The sequence below is a fragment of the Notolepis coatsorum genome (genome assembly GCF_963971535.1).
Source record: "Notolepis coatsorum genome assembly, chromosome: 14".
Lineage (NCBI taxonomy): Eukaryota > Metazoa > Chordata > Actinopteri > Aulopiformes > Paralepididae > Notolepis > Notolepis coatsorum.
The window spans coordinates 112,057,758-112,079,072 of NC_140178.1; the positions used below are offsets into that span (position 1 = coordinate 112,057,758).

The following is a 21,315-nucleotide window of genomic DNA, read 5'->3' on the forward strand; positions in this document are numbered from 1 at the left end:
TTGCCATCTCTGTGGAGAGAGCAGAGAAGGTGTCACTCAAAGGTAGAGCGGATAGTATGTCAGAGGAGAGGGTGGAGGGGGATAGGGAGGGCAGGTTGCGTCTGAGTGAGACTGTTTGAGTTGGGGTGAAGACCTTTCGGTTAAGCATGAGAGTTAGTGAGAAGGATATGAAGGAATGGTCAGATACATGTAGGGGAGTTACCGTGGTGTTAATGATGCTGGAGTTACGGGAAAATATGAGATCCAAGGAGTTGCCTGCTTTGTGGGTGGGAGGCATGGCAGTGGGAGTCAGGTCAAACGATTGTAGGAGGGAGACTACTATGACTGACTGAGATGAGTCAGGCAGGTTGAAGTCTGAGGTGGAGATGCGAAGCACAGCTGCCAGATGGTCATCAGTGAGAGAGGATCTGTACCTGGACTTGGTAAACGTCATGACTGAGAATGTCTGTTCACATATGTAGGTGGATCCAAAGAGAACCAACATCTTCTGAGCATGTCTCCTAAGCCTATATTGTGCGTGTGAACGTTGACATGAAAAGAAAAAAGTAAAAAAAATAAAAAAAAGATATTAAAAGAAAAATATATTTTTTTATTTTTTATTTTTATTTTTTTAATATCATGTAATCTTTCGCGGGCCGTACAATGCCCAGGTCTGCTCTATATTGACGTGATTCCATCAACACATAGGTAATATTTAGATCACAGGCTGGTCATGCATAATCTCGCCCACCAGGCTGTAAAAATCATCAACTTATTGCCATCATGGACCAATAACAGAACAGATTGACAGGTGGTGACAAAGCACAAGACTGCCCAGATAGCAAAAAATTTGTGAATCAACGTTGAAATAGGGTTAGGCAGAAATATTGAATCTATGTTGAAGCCTGACATCGAAATTATACAAATCGTTGTCTATGACTTACATGTTGAATCAACGTTAGGTGTCAACCATAACTGATACTATATCAATGTTGATTCAACCATCATCTAAATGGTAATCTACATGCACATTTTAGTTGATTTTATATTGAATCAATGTTAGACATCAATGTTTATTCAACCATAATCTAAATGGTAATCTACATGCACATTTTAGTTGATTTTATATTGAATCAATGTTAGACATCAATGTTTATTCAACCATAATCTAAATGGTACTCTACTTGTACATTTGTAACTTGTACATCTACTTGTAACTTGTAAAGTTAAGGAATCAATACTGATTAATGTACATTTTACATTAAAATATTGCTGCTGATATGTATACATCATAACATTACATGTTTTTTTCCTGCTGTTAAACACACTATTGTTAAATAAATAATAATACAATTCTTATATGACCATATTTCCAAAAATGTGTGAACAAAAATGACAACATGGCTTTAACACTTTGACTGCCTAAAAACGATTTACAACGTCTTTGCTGGCGATGCTAAAGTTGCCGGGGGACGCTGTACAGCGTCCTTATATCAATATTTCAAAAATCTGGAATCGGATTCATATTCCCCCTCCGCTGGCCTGAGATTCACCAGCAGGACCCACTGAGCTCTCTGGCGGTTCAGGAGCGCCATCTGGTGGCCGATCGGCGCAACTGCTTAACAGGAAGCGCAGTAGAGGTTTTGCTGGTCGGCCCTATTGCTTCCGGCCACTCGGGATAGGTTCCGGCACTCTAGCTCGTCACTCTACATAGCGATCGATTGCCAATAACTCGATAAACAACATGATTTGGACGTATATACCATTATACAAGCTGGAGATGGACCGGGTAATAATATATCCCATAATGATAAAATTTCTACTCGACGATGATCGCCCAACGGCGCGCGGAGACTGGGGTGAGTTTCAGCGTGTAACGTTACCATCTTCGATACTAACTGCTTTTATCAACATTTGACCCACATTAGATGATTGGTATAACGCTGCCCACGGAATTATAAACGCCCCCTCGCCCATCCGGTCAACATCAGATGACGTGTAGTAACTTCTAGAAGTACGTCTAGTTGGAATTTTTTATATCGCGCTGATTGCCATCAAACTGTATTTCATCATCAATATAATGCATTTGGGGCTATATATCACGTTCTGGAGAAAGTTGCAGAAAGAGATGAAAACATACTTATACATTAGACCATACTTTACTATGAATATGTGAATGAAAAAGTTTAACGTTGCTACACAATGAACAATACATATAGGACTTTGAATGGGCCCTAATAATGGCAATGTAGCAATAGAATTTAAAAAGTTATAGCCCTGCAAAGAAGGGGACGTTCTCCATAGACAAATAGCGCTGGCAATCTATGGTATATCATTAATTTAACCCATGGCAGCCAAAGTGTTAATATGATTTTTTTTTCTAGGGTCTCATCATACTTCCAGTGACCATACCTTTTACACAAAAAAAAAATAACAGACCTTATAACAGGCTTTCATTAACAATACTATATAGCCACTGCCAGAATAGTGACACACGTATTGTGTGTGGTGAGCACACGCATTCATGCACAACGAAGACAAGATTGCGTTGTCTCAATCATTTTAACTATAAATTTATGATCTCAAAGTATGAGCTCACTGACTGAAATGTCCAACAAAAAGCATCAATTGTCAAATAATATTGATCACATTAACTAGACTAGATGTTTTTGAGGAAATTAGAAAGGGAACAACAACTTAACCCTTGTGTCTGATCAGATTCGTATTTGTTTGATAACTTTGCAGTGATTATGTTTGTAGCCAACATAATATGTGGCATAATCTTTTAATTATCTTGTATTTTTTTTTTTACTCTTCATAAATTGTTTATTCAACTTCAGCCCGATCATAACCACCACATATTGTTTTTTTTGTCATATTTAACAACTCTTTTCAGAAAAGTGGGAGTATTTCATTACAAAAATAATATAAAAAATGGTTATGATCAGGGCTGAAGTTGAATAAAATATTTATGGAAAAGAAAGTGGGAAATTATTTCAACAATCTTTTTATGGAGTTTTTCAATTTAGTCCCCTAATAAGAGTATACTACTTTAGTTTTCAGACACAAGGGTTAAATAACAATGGCAGAGGATTTGAATTTAAACACAGTGGAGCTTAGATGATCTACAGTTGTCCACGACTTATCCTCCAAGGCATCTGCTATATAATAATCTTCAGATTTACTTAAGTGTTATTAGTAGGTTACAGCAGTAAGCATTAGTTTGCTCAGTCAATTATGGCCAATTCGTTTTATATTGTTTAATACAGTTAAATAAATATATAAATGAAAAGCAATTTTTTTGGATTCCCCCCCCCCCCCCCCCCCCCCCACTGTACCGAAAATAATACCGAAACGTGTCTTCAAAACCGAGGTACGTACCGAACTGTGAATTTTGTGTACCGTTACACCCCTAATGTTTCTATAACTCTCTCCCATATAACTCTCTCCCATACCCTTAACACCAACCGCTGAAGTGCCCTTGAGCAAGGCACTAAACCCCCAACTGCTCCAGTGGAGTTGCTCAGTGGCCAACAGTGTCAGACTGTGGTTGTACTGGGCAGCTCCCAGGTGTGAATGGAACTCTGTGAATGTGAAGCAGGGCGTAGCTGAAAAAGAGCATCCGTGCTCAGCGAACCTACCCTGGGTAAATAAAGGTTAAAATAAAAAATAAAAAAATAAACACTGCAAGAACAGGCTGAAGCAGCAAGTCATTCAAGTAGATGCCGTCCATGGAAGAACAGTGTCCATGAGGGTAATTCCTTGTACTGTATGAACCAGGGAAACAGTGTGTGCTGGGGTACCCTAAGTTTGACTCTGGTTCGCTTGACTTAAGTTTGGGTCACTTCGGTTCCAAGAACAGGCTGAAGCAGCAAGTCATTCAAGTAGATGCCGTCCATGGAAGAACAGTGTCCATGAGGGTAATTCCTTGTACTGTATGAACCAGGGAAACAATGTGTGCTGGGTTACCCTAAGTTTGACTCTGGTTCGCTTCCCTCCCTCCCGGTCTGGCGCATAACGAAGCCACTTCTTGACAGTTTCGCTGTAGTCCTGGTCGGTCAGCTTGGGGTCAAACTGTCGAGCAGCAGCTGATAGACACAAAAATAAAAAAAGTGAGGAAGAGAGGTGAGATGATGTACGATGATAAGAGCACCCCTCACTTCACACAAGTGCGATTTTTTTTAATCACTCAATTACTCACTCTGTAGGTCTACAGTAACAAGCTACAGTCAGCATCCAGTTAGACTGGACAGGAAAGAGAAGCAATCGCCTAGCCTGACACCATCTAGGCAATACAATGTGTATCCATGCACCTCTAAAGCTCACCAATTACGTTGTCCATTTCTTATAGGTTGCACTTTCATCACTTTATTCCAACATAACACTTTTTTTTTAAGTTTTTGCAACAGCATAATTATATTCTGAATCACCAGCATCACCACCTCACTACCTAAACTTAACCTATGAAGTAGTTTGCAGGGGAGGAAGCTCACCAAACATGCAGGCTTGTAGTGTGGTGTGCTTGAATGGCTTCTTGCTTTCTGAACAACGCTTGTCTTTCTTTCCAGCCCAGTTGAACCCACTGGCCAGGGCGTTGGTCATAGCAGTTTTCAACATCAGTCTGATCAGGTTCTCTGAATTGGTGCCTCCTACCAAAGCCAGGCGAGAAATCTAAATCAGAGAGAAGAAAATGAAGGCCCTGCGTTAGAAACAGCATAACATTTATTTTATGAACACAGAGCAACCAACTTGTTTATACACACTTTATGCATGCACTGATGATATTCCAGCCCATGTCAGTCATTAGGTTTAACCACATTAACCCTCCTGTCCATATGTAAACGGTATATTTGAACAATTTCAAAACGTTTCATAAATAGCAGATATACAAGCTCTAACACGTTTTGAACTAGAAAGTGCTAAACACATTTTTCCCCTGAACAAGACCACACTGAAAAGATCTACATTTGATAAATGAATGCAGTTCAATAAATTACCATCTTTTGACGGACTGATTGCTCCATCAGTAATGATTCTGCCTCATTGAAGTCTTGTTCACTGGCGATTGGCAGCTGGAAGGGGAGCATAGTGGTTGTGGTGGCCACCCCGTGTCCCCTGGTCCCACCAGATATGTTGCCCTCAGCCAACTCGGTCTTGATGAACTGCACATCTCTGGACAGATCCTTCACCACGACAAGTAATTCAGCAAGCATTGAATTCATCTTCTGGATGCTAAGGTCTTCAGAAGAAGAGTTAAAATCATTAAGTGGGAAATAAAAATAAGCAGCAAATCACACGAGGAATTACACCATGTCCAATAGACTTGCCTTTCATAAGCTGCCCGTCATCGCCGGCCATCTGTCTACGCTGTGAAACACCAGATGGGGTGTTGTAGTTCTCTAAAGAGTGATGGTTTGTCCTTGAATTAGCAGCAACAATTAACTTATAATCAGTGAGGATAGCCTGCTCTGTCTCTCTCAGTAATTTGTTGACTCTACGTCTTTTAGCCCGAGAATAAGATGACATAGTGATGAGGTGCTGTAGTCAATGTAATGGTACATAAATTGTGCTATTTACTTGGCTAGAACAGGTCTTTGCTTCAATTGCTGCAACACGCGGCTTCTTGAAACTGGTACGTGATTCTGGAAAAAGAAAGAAAAAAGGGGGGAGGGTCCTGATTAATGTGCTGCATTGCAATGTGCAGGGTGAAACGCTTGCATAATTCTACATTTTGATCAATATCAAGAGAGTCCATTATTATATTATTGTTATATTGTTCATTAGAAAATACCATACATATAACCAAACGTCTAACTATATAGTCAATGTAATGGTACATAAATTGTGGTATTTACTTGGCTAGAACAGGTCTTTGCTTCAATTGCTGCAACGTGCGGCTTCTTGAAACTGGTACGTGATTCTGGAAAAAGAAAGAAAAAAGGGGGGAGGGTCCTGATTAATGTGCTGCATTGCAATGTGCAGGGTGAAACGCTTGCATAATTCTACATTTTGATCAATATCAAGAGAGTCCATTATTATATTATTGTTATATTGTTCATTAGAAAATACCATACATATAACCAAACGTCTAACTATATAGTCAATGTAATGGTACATAAATTGTGGTATTTACTTGGCTAGAACAGGTCTTTGCTTCAATTGCTGCAACGTGCGGCTTCTTGAAACTGGTACGTGATTCTGGAAAAAGAAAGAAAAAAGGGGGGAGGGTCCTGATTAATGTGCTGCATTGCAATGTGCAGGGTGAAACGCTTGCATAATTCTACATTTTGATCAATATCAAGAGAGTCCATTATTATATTATTGTTATATTGTTCATTAGAAAATACCATGCATATAACCAAACGTCTAACTATATAGTCAATGTAATGGTACATAAATTGTGGTATTTACTTGGCTAGAACAGGTCTTTGCTTCAATTGCTTCAATTGCTGCAACGTGCGGCTTCTTGAAACTGGTACGTGATTCTGGAAAAAGAAAGAAAAAAGGGGGGAGGGTCCTGATTAATGTGCTGCATTGCAATGTGCAGGGTGAAACACTTGCATAATTCTACATTTTGATCAATATCAAGAGAGTCCATTATTATATTATTGTTATATTGTTCATTAGAAAATACCATGCATATAACCAAACGTCTAACTATATAGTCAATGTAATGGTACATAAATTGTGGTATTTACTTGGCTAGAACAGGTCTTTGCTTCAATTGCTGCAACGTGCGGCTTCTTGAAACTGGTACGTGATTCTGGAAAAAGAAAGAAAAAAGGGGGGAGGGTCCTGATTAATGTGCTGCATTGCAATGTGCAGGGTGAAACACTTGCATAATTCTACATTTTGATCAATATCAAGAGAGTTCATTATTATATTATTGTTATATTGTTCATTAGAAAATACCATGCATATAACCAAACGTCTAACTATATACTATCTGTATGTCATGTATGTCCCTCCCTATGCCATAAATGTCATCATGTGTATGTCATAAATGTCACTATGAATTGAAAATGGGGGACCCTGATGTAAACGAGACAAAAACGTCTTTCTCTGGTCTGCATCCCCTTAACAATTGTGTGTATTGAGCCATACTGTATTGTACCCCTTCTGCAATCTGTTAAATAAAGTTTTCATTCATTCATTCAACATTAGCAGGACCAGTGGCACGCCAAACAGCCTGCAAACTACCTGGCGTTCTATCGCCATGCTCTAAGACAAACTCTAACCTTAACCAACTTCGAAAGAGTGCCTAAGCTTAAAGGGGAGATGAAGCATATAGCGATATAAACATAGTCATAGCATCAAATTAGTATTTAGATAAGCCACAGAAAAAATCACGTTATAAAAATAAGCAATAGACACAATATTTCTGACAATGTGAATACATTCCCTGAGGTCCATAAATGTCCCTAGATACCAATAATATGCAAATGGTCTTTCGATTTTGATTACTATTATTGTGAAATAATAATTAAATGTGAAATATTGCTATGTTATTGTGAGATTACAAAATCTGATGTGATATTACAGAGGATTTTGATTACAGCATTTTATTGTGAAATAACAATTAAATTATGTGAAATCAAAGGATACTGTATGAATGTCACTGTAATATGACACTCATAACAGAATTAGTTATCAATAACCTACCTGTATAAATGTTAAAAGTTGTTGCAAATATGTTTTCCCCTCATAAATATACCACTATACATTAATTTCTTATATTAGTTTTAAAATGACCATTTAACAGTTTAACAGTGCTCTGAAAATGCTCTGAGAACATGCGGTCATCATTCACTGTTTTAAGCATAAACACATGAGGGAGGGAGGGAGAGAGACAGGCCCGGCCTGTATGCCTGCACCCTGCCATGTTGTTGGTTTACCATGACTTTTTAGCAAGCAAGCATAATGGTAGCAGCAATGCTAAGCTTACTGATTGTGCCAGTGTATCCTGTTAAAGAATACAGCATAAGCCACATTTTGAAACGTTACTGACGTTAGCCTATAAAAAAAGGTATAATAGTATATGCAACAGGTGGATATCACTAAACACCAAAATCAAGAAACATTATAGCTAACTGCTAACGCTACTAGCTAAATTAGCTTCAGCTAGCAGGCATGCATAACGGTTAATATAATATTCTCTACCATGTAAAAACAAACACGGCACTACTCCACTGGCGTTTGCAATCGAAAGCATACATACAACATACAACATAATCGACATTATTGCCATGCAGTACTCACCAGTCTTAACTATGCAGAGAGACATGAGGTAACTAGCTGCCAGGAAGCTGCCGCACAGGTGCATTCTGGGAGGCGGGGCACAAGTGCAGTGCAGTCTGGGTGATGAGACAATGACGACAGCATACGTTGAGCAGCATACGTTGATTCAACATTTATTAGATCTTGGCATTTCAATCATTAAAATTCAACCACAAAACAATATTGATTCAATGACATGTTTTCAACATTGGTCAAGTGGTTCATCGGTTAATGGTTGATCCACCATCAATCGTCGACCTTAACCAAAAATCAAGCATTTTGACCATAACTCAACATTGAATTAACATCTTTTGCTATCTGGGTGGGCATTTATTTAAAAAACATACATACCCTAACCACATAACAGATATTTAAAAGGTAATTAACAGGCATGTTCTGCAACATATATCCACTCTTGAACAATCAATCAATGTGCATGAGATGAGGTTCTATATGTAGAACATGGTACAGTAAGTGGGGAGTGTAAACAGTGATTCAAACCCCCTCAATGTACAGTGATTCAAACCCCCTCAATGTACAGTTTCTGCACATTGATGCTTTATACTAGTTCAAGACAGTAGAGCTTGAGTACTTTCGATAGGGCTTTGATTCAAACCCCCTCAATGTACAGTTTCTGACAGCTGGGCTGTGTTGTCACGCGAAATAACGTTATGAATAAAACGCGAAATAACATTATATAACGTTATGTTATATAACGTTACAATGTACAGTTTCTGACGGCTGTATTACCATGCATGTTCTCCGATACCCGCTTATTATTATTAACCAGCGTTGCTAATATGGCGTGTTCTGCGATACCCATTTATTATTATTAACCAGGGGGATTATCGCGTCATGTCTCGCATTATTATTAACCTGGGGGAGCCTCATGCGCATGCACGGCGTAGGGGGTAAACGAGCGTAGATCGCTGGCCAACGCTGGCCAATCAGAGCAACGCGGAAGGGCATGTTGACTGCCGAAAGTATTCACGCCTCCCGAACGTGTAAATATTTTGCCCAACCCACTTTCAGTTCCGCGTTCGGGATCCGCAATCTGATTGGCCACCAGTGATGCCACAGATTACTTGTAAAAGTAATCCGATTACTGATTATTGATTACTCCTTTAAAAAGTAATCCAAGTTACTTTACTGATTACTTGATTATCAGAGTAACTTAGTTACTTTGAAAGTAACTAGGTTACGAAGTCGTCGTCGTTCCCCCAACCGTTTTTTTTAAACGCTTTATTGAAAGTGCATAAATTGTTTTTAACTTGTTTCTCTGCACATAACGTAAATTGTTAAACTAGTGCTTCAGCTTCTGTACCATCAAGTATGGTAAAGCAACAGTCTATGATGCTCACAGCATTAGAGCAGCCAGCCAGTGGTTTTACAAAACCAGTGTATCCATTCACATCTAACAAATGCAGGCTGAACTATTCAATTATATCAACTGTAACTATTAAATTGTTTTTATAAATGTCTCTCTATAAACATACAATCAGTCTCTCTTTAACATGTAAATTAACTGTAAATCTGGCAAATAAGAGCTTTTGCTCTGCCACCATCAAATATACATTAATCAAAAGGGAAAGAAACAATCTCTCTCTTTTGCTGTTTGGCTGGCCTCCGAGTCCTCCTGTACCTACTAGTCGAAGCGTCGGCTAGTGTTGTGATTCCAGATGCTTTCAATGCAATTGGATGTGCTGTTTTTAGCGGTAGACAGTATTTTGTTTCCTCCGCATATGAACGTGAAGTAGTGACTGACGAGCGTTTTGGGATGGAAGTCTGAACAGAAACTCACTTTTAATTTTGCCAAGCGTTTTGGGGTGGAATTCTCCGACGACGGAGCCCTGCTGTCACACGATTGGCGCATATGTCACATGATGTGCTGTGAAGACCCGCCCTACTCTGCCTCTGATTCGCAGACTGTGGATGGGGAATGTGATTGTACCAAAGCAGAGTCACTCACAGACAGAGTGTCCAGTCACGCCGCGGCCCGCGGGACACATTCTTGTGTAACCCTTTCACTGCCACACTACGTCACTCCCAAAAGAAAAACAGCTCAAAATGTATTTTTGACTGTCGAAAACGAAATAAAATACTGCATTCCGCCTGCATTATGAATTTATGATGAGATAGTAACGAAATAGTAATGCACAGCCACTTGGACAAGTAACTGCAATCAGATTACTGGCTTTTAAAGATTAACGCGTTAGATTACTATTTTCGGGGGAAAGTAATCAGATTACAATAACGCGTTACTTAGTAACGCGTTACCGGCATCACTGTTGGCCACTGACGTTTTTCTCAGCGCCCAATGTAAACAAGATGTGGCAGGCAGCTCTCTCTACGCGTGTCTGCTCTCGAGCGAACCCCAACTCCGCCAATTACTTTATGTGCTAGCTACGCTACGTTTAGAAATGCCGGTTCATTCATGCTTTGAGGCACAATTCCTGACAGGATTTCAGAGGGATGGAAATGTCATTCGATGCCGATTGTATCAGACTCATCTGGTGAAATGTAACTAGAATGTTAACTTTAATAATATTGTAGCTTTATATGATGACACGATCACAACAAGAAACGACGCTCTCAGCTGAGTCGGTCAGTAGTAGCTAGCTGGTAGATAGCGAGTGATAAGGTGAAGCACCTCTGTATTCATGGGTTTCATCTGTAGGCCTAATCTAGACTAGACTCTAGAGTCTAGAGGACTATGAATACCATGTTGAGGACCAACACAGGTGATCCAATTTGTCTGATTGGCTCTACTGAATTGAATCATGGGCAGTACAATTAATGAATTCATTTGAATCACCTGTGTTGGTCCTCAACATGGCAGGCAGAGGACTACAGATGAAACCTATGAATAGTTTGTAGATAGAACAGCTGATTGACTTTTCATCTGGTCGAATAGGCTATAGGCCCCCCTATAGATAAGATCACCAATGGCAAAATAGACAGGGTCTGAATACGGCAGTGTGATTGGCTAGAAATGGTCACATGACGCTTTCCAAGAGAGGTTTATAGTCCTATACTCCACTCCATGGAAGTTGGGCCCTGCTAATTGACAACACCTGGGGCCTGTCCGAATACTCATCCTTGAATCCTTCCTTCCTTCGTTTCAAGGAAGGACACACTCTTTTACACGGCCTACGTCCACCCACCCTCGTGCTGGAAGATGGAGGATCACTGCTATTCAGCCAAGCAGAGGTACATTTTAGTACATAGTTATTCCGTGGTTTATGGTGGTTTTTATAACGGCTAAGGGGTGTTGTTACCCTAGCAATCAGAGTAATGCATTTTATTCATGAGGCACATTTCTAAAACCTGGTGTGCTGTAGGCTACATCATAAGCAGGGCTGAAAATTAACACCTGCCACCGGCCAAATGCAGGTAAAACTTCCATTTGGCGACTAGATTTCAGAAGGCTACCTGCCACTCTGGCAGGTAAATGTGTGTACCAGTCACACAGAAACTAATTGTTTGACAGACTAGTGGAGCAAAGCTTTCAGTAGGCTATGTAATTGAACGCATATAATGCTCCAAAAAATGTAGCCTACTAAAACAGATATTTGTGACAAATACAATTTACTATTATTTGGCCGGTAAAAAATATACTTGGCCTGTGGATTTTTTTCATCTACCAGTCCCCCTGGCGGGTGAGCCAAAAAGTAAATTTTCACCCCTGATCATAAGATATACAGTATTTGTATACCTAAATAGTTAGCCTGCTGTTTTTGCGTTCATTTGGGCTTTAGACTTGGTGGTGGGGTTTGTGAGGACTACCCAGCGAAAGCACAAGACAAGAATATAGAGGACTACCCACAGTTAAAGGTAATCCCTGTCGTGGATTATGATCATTCCTGATCTTTATGTGGGGGTCTTAAATTACCAGTAGGCTAATTGCATGTCTCCTGTAGGGTTGGCTGCCTGACAAGTTTCCGCTTCATGTGTGCGGGTATGAAGAAGAGGTGGCCCCATTAGGAGACCACACTGGTTTCGTGTCTACAGTACGCGTGGATGTCCGCACTGTGGAACAAGTCAATGAGTGGGTGAGGTTGGTGAACGAGTCATCTGGGGTGACATGGAGAGTGGAGGTTACCCGACCAGGGGTGGGGCGCCGTGTCCTATTCAACGTAAGAATTGTGTTGTCAAAACGTCTTACTGTCATTTGTTAGACTACCATTTCTGTCTTTCACCCATACTGCTAGCCCATACTGCTAACCCATACGGCATTCAATCAAAATGTTTCGCAGAAACGTTACAAGTGCCAGCATAAGGTGATGGGGAAGAGACTAGGCAAGCAGAGATCCAAAAACACCGGCTGCGAAGCTACCATGGCTGTTACACTAAAAAATAGACGAATGACCCAGTGAGTTTGAACTATACAATACTTATAATTAAATTGTTTTTATGGACATAACAGTTGGGGCCTAATTTTATTGTTAAGTTGATTTTGATTTGTTTTACAGGGGCAAAGACCCACACATCGCTCATTTCCCATTGCAAGTTCGCATTGTGAATAGGCACAATCATAATCTCCATGTTGCAAATGCCATCCGCTATAGAGATGTTGGACAAAAGGCCATAGACACATTGATGGGGTTATTTGCGATTGGCCACATGCCTCCTTCTGCTTTGGCTGTGCTAAAGCACGATATCAAAATCGAACAAGGAGACAACTACGTCTATGCTGCAGCCAACCGAGAGATCTGCCCAGACATGTCCTATGTGCAAAGGTAGACGTTCAATTATAAACTACAGTACTGCCAAAATATTCATAACCATGTAGATGTTCATTGAATTGGAATTGTATGCAGTTACAATTCCACCAACTAAATTAGTGTTCTATGCCAGATTATTCAAAAAGGTGTCCAAGGACCAACTTGTCACCCAGAGTGGCCCAAGTATGGTGGAAGCCCTCCGGAAACAGGTGGAAACCTACAACGAGAAGTGCCAGAACAGCTGTGCCGTAATGGGAACCTCTTCTCAGGGAGCCCCATTAATTGCGGTGTGCTCTCCCCTGATGAAAAAAGTGCACCACCAGGTATTTTGGCTATTTGTATCTGTATACTGTGATTTTGTCATTGTGTTCCATTCACAGTGGTGCTGAGGTGGCAACTAAGTAACACTAACTATGCCTGCCTCTGTGTCCGTCTGTGTTTGTCGGTCTGTCAGCTGAAGCACAGTGGCGAACTCTGCTTTATAGATTCATCAGGGAACATGGATAGGAAGAACATGCACGTTTTTTTGTTGCTGACACACAGCCCTGCCGGAGGTCTACCATTGGGGATCTTCTTCTGCCAGTCTGAGGATGAGGAGACTATTTTTGAAGGGTTACAGCTGCTGAAGAATTTGATTGGAGAGAGGGCCTTTGCTGGCAGGGGAGCAGCAGGGCCACAGGTATTCATCACGGATGACTGCAAGGCAGAGAGGGGAGCCTTAGGGAGGGCATTCCCACTAGCCACTCCTCTCCTGTGCTCCTTCCATCTGCTACAAGCAGTATGGAGATGGCTGTGGAGCAAGGAGAGTCTGGTGGAGTGCAGAGACAGACCAACTCTGTTCACTCTGGTTAAAGAGATGCTCTACTCCAAGGAGATAGCAGAGGTGGACAGGCTGTACTTGGAGGCGAGAGAGCACACTGTTGCAGTCAGGTTAGTGCTTAGACAAGTTTGCTTATGTTCAGCTGTACACAGACATTCCCACAATCACACAGCAGTCTTGCAAATTCGGTGCAAGAAAGTCAGGAGGCTTGTGTTTGCATACTTCATATGTGTGTCTACCTCTTCATGAGCCTGCTGTCATTACATCCATGTATGTGCATTTTCTGTGTTTGTTTCCTTATTTGATCAATTGCAGGTATGAAAAGTACCTGCGGTACATTGAGCGCCTGTACAGTCGCAGGGAGTGTTGGGCACTCAGTTACCGGGGCAGCCGCGGTCTCCTCACCCGGGGAAATAACACCAACAATTTCGCTGAAGCAGCGATGCGGGTGGTCCTCAAGGACAAGATCCTCCAGAGGACAAAAGCCTTCAATCCAGGCCAAGTGTTTGACCTCCTGACCTCGAGGCTGGATGTCTACTATGAGGCCCGCATTGTGGATGTTGCCCTCGGACGCTGGGAGGCGTACCAGAAGAAGAGATTCCTTCCCCAGGATTGCAACCACACTGCATCTCAGATTCAGCAGGTACTATATCAAATGCATACTTTTAGAGATTACTGCAGTAACCAGAGCAGATTTAGCCATTGTATAATGTCCCTTGTATGACTTATGATTTGTATAGCTTGAGGACAACACGTATGAGGTGAAGGGGTCGGTGAAGGCCCAGGGGACATACATCGTGGACATGGAGATGGAGCTGTGCTCATGCCCGGTAGGACAAACTGGGGCCCCATGTAAACACCTGGCAGCAGTGGCCAAGTTTTACAGTGTGGATATGTCCAGCACTTTCCTCCCCACAAGTCCGGAGATGAGAGCAGAAATGCTCAAATTAACATCAGGAGGTAAAGCTAATGCCTTTCTTTTCACAATAAACCGTACACAAACACACACACACACACACCATAAGATGTGAAATACTGTAGTTGTTGATATGTGGATGTCTTTTGTGTCAACAGAAGCCACCCCCCCTGGACCAAGCAGTACGCCCATGGAAAAGATGCACCAAGCCGGTTAGTTATGAACTGTCTGTCTCCGTCATTCTCTCTCTCACACACACACACACACACACACACCATAAGATGTGAGATACTATAGTTGTTGATATGTGGATGTCTTTGTGTCAACAGAAGCCACCCCTGGACCAAGCAGTACGCCCATGGAACAGCTGCAAGAAACCGGTTAGTTATGAACTGTCTGTTTGTGTCACTTTCTCTCTCTCTCACACACACACACACACACACACACGCACACACACACACACACTAGTTTAACTATGTAGGATTCCCTACTCCAGCCACAAGTGTTAAATAGGATATAATAATATGAAGGATGTACATCCTTGAAGTTGTTCAAACCCTGTGACTACCATACAGACAGACCATTCTAGTTCTCCTTGGTTCAGCAGAGAGCAATGTGCATAATGGTAATTATTACCTATACTATACTGCATGTACAATACCAGCATACACATTCAAAATAAACCTATTCCCTTCTTATTGTCACACATTCAGATGATGACGACTCTGATCTCATGGAACAGCTGCAAGAAACCGGTTAGTTATGAACTGTCTGGACTGTAGGCTATCCTCTTAGATTTTGTAACGCAGGAAAAGGGCGCAGAGGGCGGGGCCCCCCCCTCCCTGCTATGTTGCTAGGCTCCCCGTCATGTGTACGCTGTAGTAGGGCTGGGCGATAAAACGATAACGATAACTATCGCGATAAATTATTTCCTCGAAATAAACATGAAACGTGGTCGCAAAGTTTCGATATATCGATTTTCCAAGCTTGGATATGAGCACACGCACTAACAACCAATCAGTGAAGGAGATGGCCGATAGCGGAAGGAGACGCGAAAGGAGACGCGGAGGTAGGACTCTGTAAACAAGGCTGGCTAGGGCTAATTAGCTTGCACGGCGCTATTTTACAGTTTACCTGCCGAGTTGGTGTGTGTTTTGAATTCTGAGGGTAACTGTTATAGTAGTGTGGGGTATACGGTGGACGTCGTTGCAATAAATTGGGCGGAACAGAGTATTTTAGGGTCATTTTTAGTACATTGTCATGAGATACTCCGCTCGGAAACGAGGCTGGCTAGGGCTAATTAGCTTGCACGGCGCTATTTTACAGGTTACCTGCCGAGTTGGTGTGTGTTTTGAATTCTGAGGGTAACTGTTATAGTAGTGTGGGGTATACGGTGGACGTCGTTGCAATGAATTGGGCGGAACAGAGTATTTTAGGGTCATTTTTAGTACATTGTCATGAGATACTCCGCTTGCTTTGGCTAACTGCTAACATGCGCGGACTGATGACGACATCAACTCGACTCTCGAGACATTCACAGAAGCAAAACAAGTCTATTAATAGCCCGTCCATTGGCGCCGGGCATAATAAGTTAATTAAACTTGACAGACATTATATCGACGATAATTATCGATATCGAGTTATATGAAAATAATTTTATAATTTTATCGCGATAAGGTTTTTGGCCATATCGCCCAGCCCTACGCTGTAGTACAACAGTGTATCATTATAATTATTTGCTCACCTGCGATAGGGCTAGCCGGCTGATAACTAGTGTTCATTGGCAGGCTGGGCAGCGTTTAAAACAAAGCGGGAAGCGCAGGTAAAAATGAAGCGCAAATACCCAAGCAGTGCTCAGAAAAACAAGATGAGAGCGAAAGCCGAACAGGAGACGGCAAAGCTACCAAAAAGAACATCATTGGTCCAGCAGGCAACAAAGGTAGACTGACTAAACGTTACTGAAGATGCATCGGCAGTAAGCTCTTCACCCAGCCCGGCCACCACTAGCAACCCCCCGGTCAGCTCCGAGTCCAGGCAGACAGCAGACACACAGCCCAGCCAGGCCCCCAGCCACGCTACAGCCGCCCAGACAGGTTAGAATAATAGAAAGTTATATACTCAGTGACGTTAGGGTGCCGGTCAAGATACTGCGGGACACTGGCTCAATCGATTAGTTTGTGCGTGAGTCGGTGTTGCCTTTTTCAATTGATTCTGACACAGGGGATGTTATCTTGATTCGAGGGATGGGGATGTCTGGGTTCCCTGTTCCTGTGCATAACATTTCTCTTGTTTCAGGTTTGGGGAATGGTGATGTGCAGATAGGTGTGCGTGCTGAGTTGCCTGTTGATGGAGTGGACATCATTTTGGGTAACAATCTGGCCGGGGTACGAGTGTGGGCCGATGGGCCTCTCCCAAATGTAGTCACCCAAAAGTCACCTAGTCCAACTTTGTTAGACACTTCATCTGATGTCATTGTGTATCCAGCCTGTGCGGTTACACGTGCCATGACAGCGGCGGGTGACACACCAGGTGCTACCCAGGCGACAGGTGTTGAATCGGTTCATGTGGGTTTGATTCTGCCTGAGCAACTCCAGTCCATGTCGAAGGCTGATTTCGTTGCAGAACAGGTGAATGATCCAGCTTTACGAGAGCTGTTTGAGAAAGCCGTGCCGTTTGAAGACATAGGTAGCTCGGCGCAGGGACACTGTCTTCATGACGGTTTATTGTTTCGAAAGTGGATACCGCATGGGGATGCTTTCATGGGTTACCCCATTTTTCAGTTTGTGGTACCATGCAAATTTCGTCCATTGGTGTTGCAGACTTGTCATGACAATGTGGCAGGGCATCAGGGAGTGAGGAAAACGTATGACCGTGCGCTGAGACACTGTTTTTGGCCTCGTTTAAAACGTGATATTTCCGCATATATCAAAACGTGTCAGTTAACTGGGAAGCCGAGTCAGACCATCACACCGGCCCCGCTCTCTCCTATTCCTGCTGTTGATCAGCCATTTGAACATTTGATTATTGACTGTGTTGGACCATTGCCGCGTTCCAAACAGGGACATTTGTATTTGCTTACGGTAATGTGTCAGGTGACCAGATACCCGGCAGCGTTTCCGCTTAGGTCAATAACGACAAAGTCTGTTGTTAAGGCGCTGACACACTTCATTTGTGTTCGGGGTACCCAGGATCATTCAGAGTGATCAGGGTTCCAATTTCACCTCACACATGTTTGCGGCAGTTCTCCGGCAACTGCACATCAGGCACAACAAAGCGTCAGCGTATCATGCCCAGTCTCAGGGAGCGTTAGAGCGTTTTCATCAAACGTTGAAATCGTTGCTGCGCTTCTATTGTGTGGAGTTAGGGGGTGACTGGGAGGAGGGGCTGCCCTGGCTTCTATTGGTCTCCAGGGAGGTAGTCCAGGAGAGCACGGGGTTTAGCCCTAATGACCTGGTTTTTGGTCACAGAGTCCGTGGTCCCATGGCTGTGTTGAAGGACAGCTGGGACATGACAGAACCCCCTCGGAAATTGGTTGATTATGTTAATGGTTTCAGACGCAGGTTGTTTTTGTCTGTCGAGTGTGCGAAGGAGAAGTTGGGGAGGTCTCAGGGAAAAATGAAATCCCTTTATGATCGTCGCACTGAGCTTAGGCAGTTTAAGGCTGGCGATCAAGTTTTGCTTTTACAGCCGGTAGTAACGTCTCCCTTTCAGGCAAAGTTCACGGGCCCTTACACTTTGTTGTGCGGCGGGTGTCTGACCTGAATTATGTTATTGCCAAAGGCAGGAGGGAAAATAGGGTGCGTCATGTGAACCTTTTAAAACCCTACTACTCTGGCCATCCTGAAGGGGGGGAGAATGATGGGGAGAATAATGGAGAGACTGAGAAGGTTTCTCTTTGTACCACTACAGTGGACAGGTCCACCTCTCCAGTAGCCGGCCCTGAGGAAGGAGTAAACCCGGATGTGGTGTTGCAGGGGCGGTTGAAAAATTCAGTCATTGGGGAGGTTGGATGTGATTTTGGCAGATTTGGATGACTCGAAGCGTGTTGAGTTAATAGCTCTTGTTACAAAGGGTCAGATTAAACCGAATATATATATTTATTGCTTGAGATCCCTTGTATAATATTTGTATATCGTGTGATATCCCTTGTATATTCTTTGTATATATACACGGAATATCCCTTTACCTGGGTACAAACCAGACCATAATATTCGTTCTCCTATTGGACAGCGACCCCTAGGCGCCAGCGACCATACCCCCAATGGCAAGTTCAAAGGCAACGCCAAGGCATGTCTCAACATGTCCAGGTTTGCGCAGTAATACGAGACAGAACTGAGGTTGGCACTAGATAATTCACCTTACGTATAAATACGGCGCAGGTGGAAACAGCAGCAATTCGTTCAAAGTATCAATTCGTTCATTACTAGTAAAGCCTTCACCACGAGTCAACGACCAAGTGAAGTGAGCAACTTTGCGTCTAAATAGAGCACTTATAACATGTGCGAATAGGATAGTAAAAGTGTCAGAGTTTAGTGAAATAACGTCAAGTTCGACCTAGTTAAATGTGAAGTATAGTGCACAGGAGAATCTACACCGGCGAATGCAGAAGCCTTTTCTGGCTGGATTATATTGCTTTGGTACCGTGACTGCTGGAGCAGAGAACCGTCTACCCCACTATCGTGTGGGATCTACCCTGTGAGGAGCATCCCTCGAGCCCGCCTCTAGGACCAGAGGCTGGCTAGCTTTCATCCATGCTGTCGAGCATACTGGATTATAGCTGTTGCTTTGTCTGCCGATCAAGGGGTACATGTACCGACTCCCGTAGCTGGAGCTTCTTTATTCCTCATTGACCCAGACTTTGCACCCGAACATTCCTCTACCCTGCCGGCTTACAACCGGAGGGAACCCCCCCAGTGTCTCCAGCTGACTATTAGTGTGCCTTATGTAATTGCTATGCTACAGGTGGCGTCAGTTATACCCATCTTACTATTCTCATTGACTTACGCTCTTGACCTACTTTACGTGTGTTCTTCGCCTTACAAGCGCGAGTATAATTCTCAATCTGTAACCTACCGTTGCTGCTCTAATAATAATAAATCCCTCTAACTAGAACTTTATGTGTCATTGCCGTATTCTTGTGTGGGTGTTCACCAGATATATTCATGTACTGTATGGCCAGTAATTAAAGTACATAACTAAGTAGTGGTTTAATAATACCATACTCTCAATACAGTCAGGGAATTGTACCCCTCAGTTACAGCTCTGATTAACCGTTATCCTGCTTTATTTTCAGATGTACCCTCACGCACACATCTAATTGAACATGATGTGGATGTGGGAGAGGCAGCCCCAATAAAGCAGCGCTTCTATCATGTCTCACCCGAGAAATGCAAGCATTTGGACAATGAGGTTCAGTATATGTTGGACAACCAAATTGCTGAATCACGTTCGTCAAGTTGGGCGTCGCCTTGCCTGTTGGTCGGTAAACCCGACGGAACCTATAGACCGTGTACTGACTTTCGTAAAGTGAATAACATTACCAAACCAGATGTGTTTCCTCTTCCCCGCATGGAAGACTGTGTAGATCAGGTGGGATCGGCTACTTACGTGAGTAAGTTTGACCTTTTTAAAGGTTATTGGCAAGTCCCGCTGTCTAAGCGTGGCCAGGAGGTTTGCGCTTTTATCACTCCCTCTGGGTTGTACAAATACTTAGTTATGCCGTTTGGTCTTCGAAACGCCCCCGCTACTTTCCAGCGCCTTATGAACAAAGTAGTGGCTGGTCTGGATGGGTGTGCCGTCTACCTGGATGATGTGGTGATCTACAGCGACACATGGTCTGAACACCTTCAGCGTATCCGGGCACTATTCAAAAAATTGGTCTGGGCACGGTTGACTATTAACTTGGCCAAATGTGAATTTGCAAGAGCCACTGTCACCTATTTAGGAAAGGTGGTCGGTCAGGGCAGCGTGCGCATGGTTCAGGATAAAGTTGTGGCTATTGTAAATTATCCCCCTCCAACGACAAAAAAGGATTTGATGCGTTTTCTGGGTTTGGTGGGTTATTATCAGAGTTTTTGTCGCAACTTCTCATCCGTAGTAGAGCCGTTGACTAACTTGTTGAGGAAGGACTCCAAGTATGTCTGGTCAGGCAGATGCCAAGTGGCATTTGAAAATGTGAAGGCCCTATTGTGCTCTGAACCTGTGTTAACTGCTCCACGTTTAAATGACTCCTTTTCATTACAGGTGGATGCCTCCAACATGGGGGCAGGGGCAGTCCTCCTGCAGGCGGATGTGCATGGGGTGGATAAATCGGTGGCCTTCTTCTCGAGGAAATTTAACACCTACCAACTTAACTACTCAGTTATCGAGAAGGAGGTATTATCACTGATTTGGGCACTCCAACATTTTGACGTGTATCTGGGGTCAGGGTTGACTCCCCTGGTGGCGTACACGGATCATAATCCTTTGACCTTTTTAAAGTCTTTCCAAAATCCCAACCAGAGGTTGATGAGGTGGGCTTTGTTTTTACAGTCCTATTCTTTGGACATTCGTCACATTAAAGGGTCTCAGAATGTGATTGCGGACGCATTGTCCCACAT

The 21,315-nt window shown here is 42.8% G+C and overlaps 1 protein-coding gene across 1 annotated transcript in view; it reads left to right on the forward strand.

Annotated features, from left to right (window-relative positions):
• LOC311240715 (uncharacterized protein) overlaps positions 1 to 21,315 on the forward strand; it is a 99,820-nt gene that overhangs the window by 51,902 nt on the left and 26,603 nt on the right. Inside the window, exons 5-16 of the mRNA XM_084329289.1 lie at positions 11,383 to 11,466; positions 12,015 to 12,090; positions 12,177 to 12,392; positions 12,513 to 12,628; positions 12,729 to 12,995; positions 13,114 to 13,303; positions 13,435 to 13,910; positions 14,116 to 14,443; positions 14,541 to 14,760; positions 14,875 to 14,928; positions 15,046 to 15,096; positions 15,430 to 15,471. Coding sequence (XP_084185415.1) covers positions 11,383 to 11,466; positions 12,015 to 12,090; positions 12,177 to 12,392; positions 12,513 to 12,628; positions 12,729 to 12,995; positions 13,114 to 13,303; positions 13,435 to 13,910; positions 14,116 to 14,443; positions 14,541 to 14,760; positions 14,875 to 14,928; positions 15,046 to 15,096; positions 15,430 to 15,471 — 2,120 coding nt within the window. The remainder of the gene's footprint in view (positions 1 to 11,382; positions 11,467 to 12,014; positions 12,091 to 12,176; positions 12,393 to 12,512; positions 12,629 to 12,728; positions 12,996 to 13,113; positions 13,304 to 13,434; positions 13,911 to 14,115; positions 14,444 to 14,540; positions 14,761 to 14,874; positions 14,929 to 15,045; positions 15,097 to 15,429; positions 15,472 to 21,315) is intronic.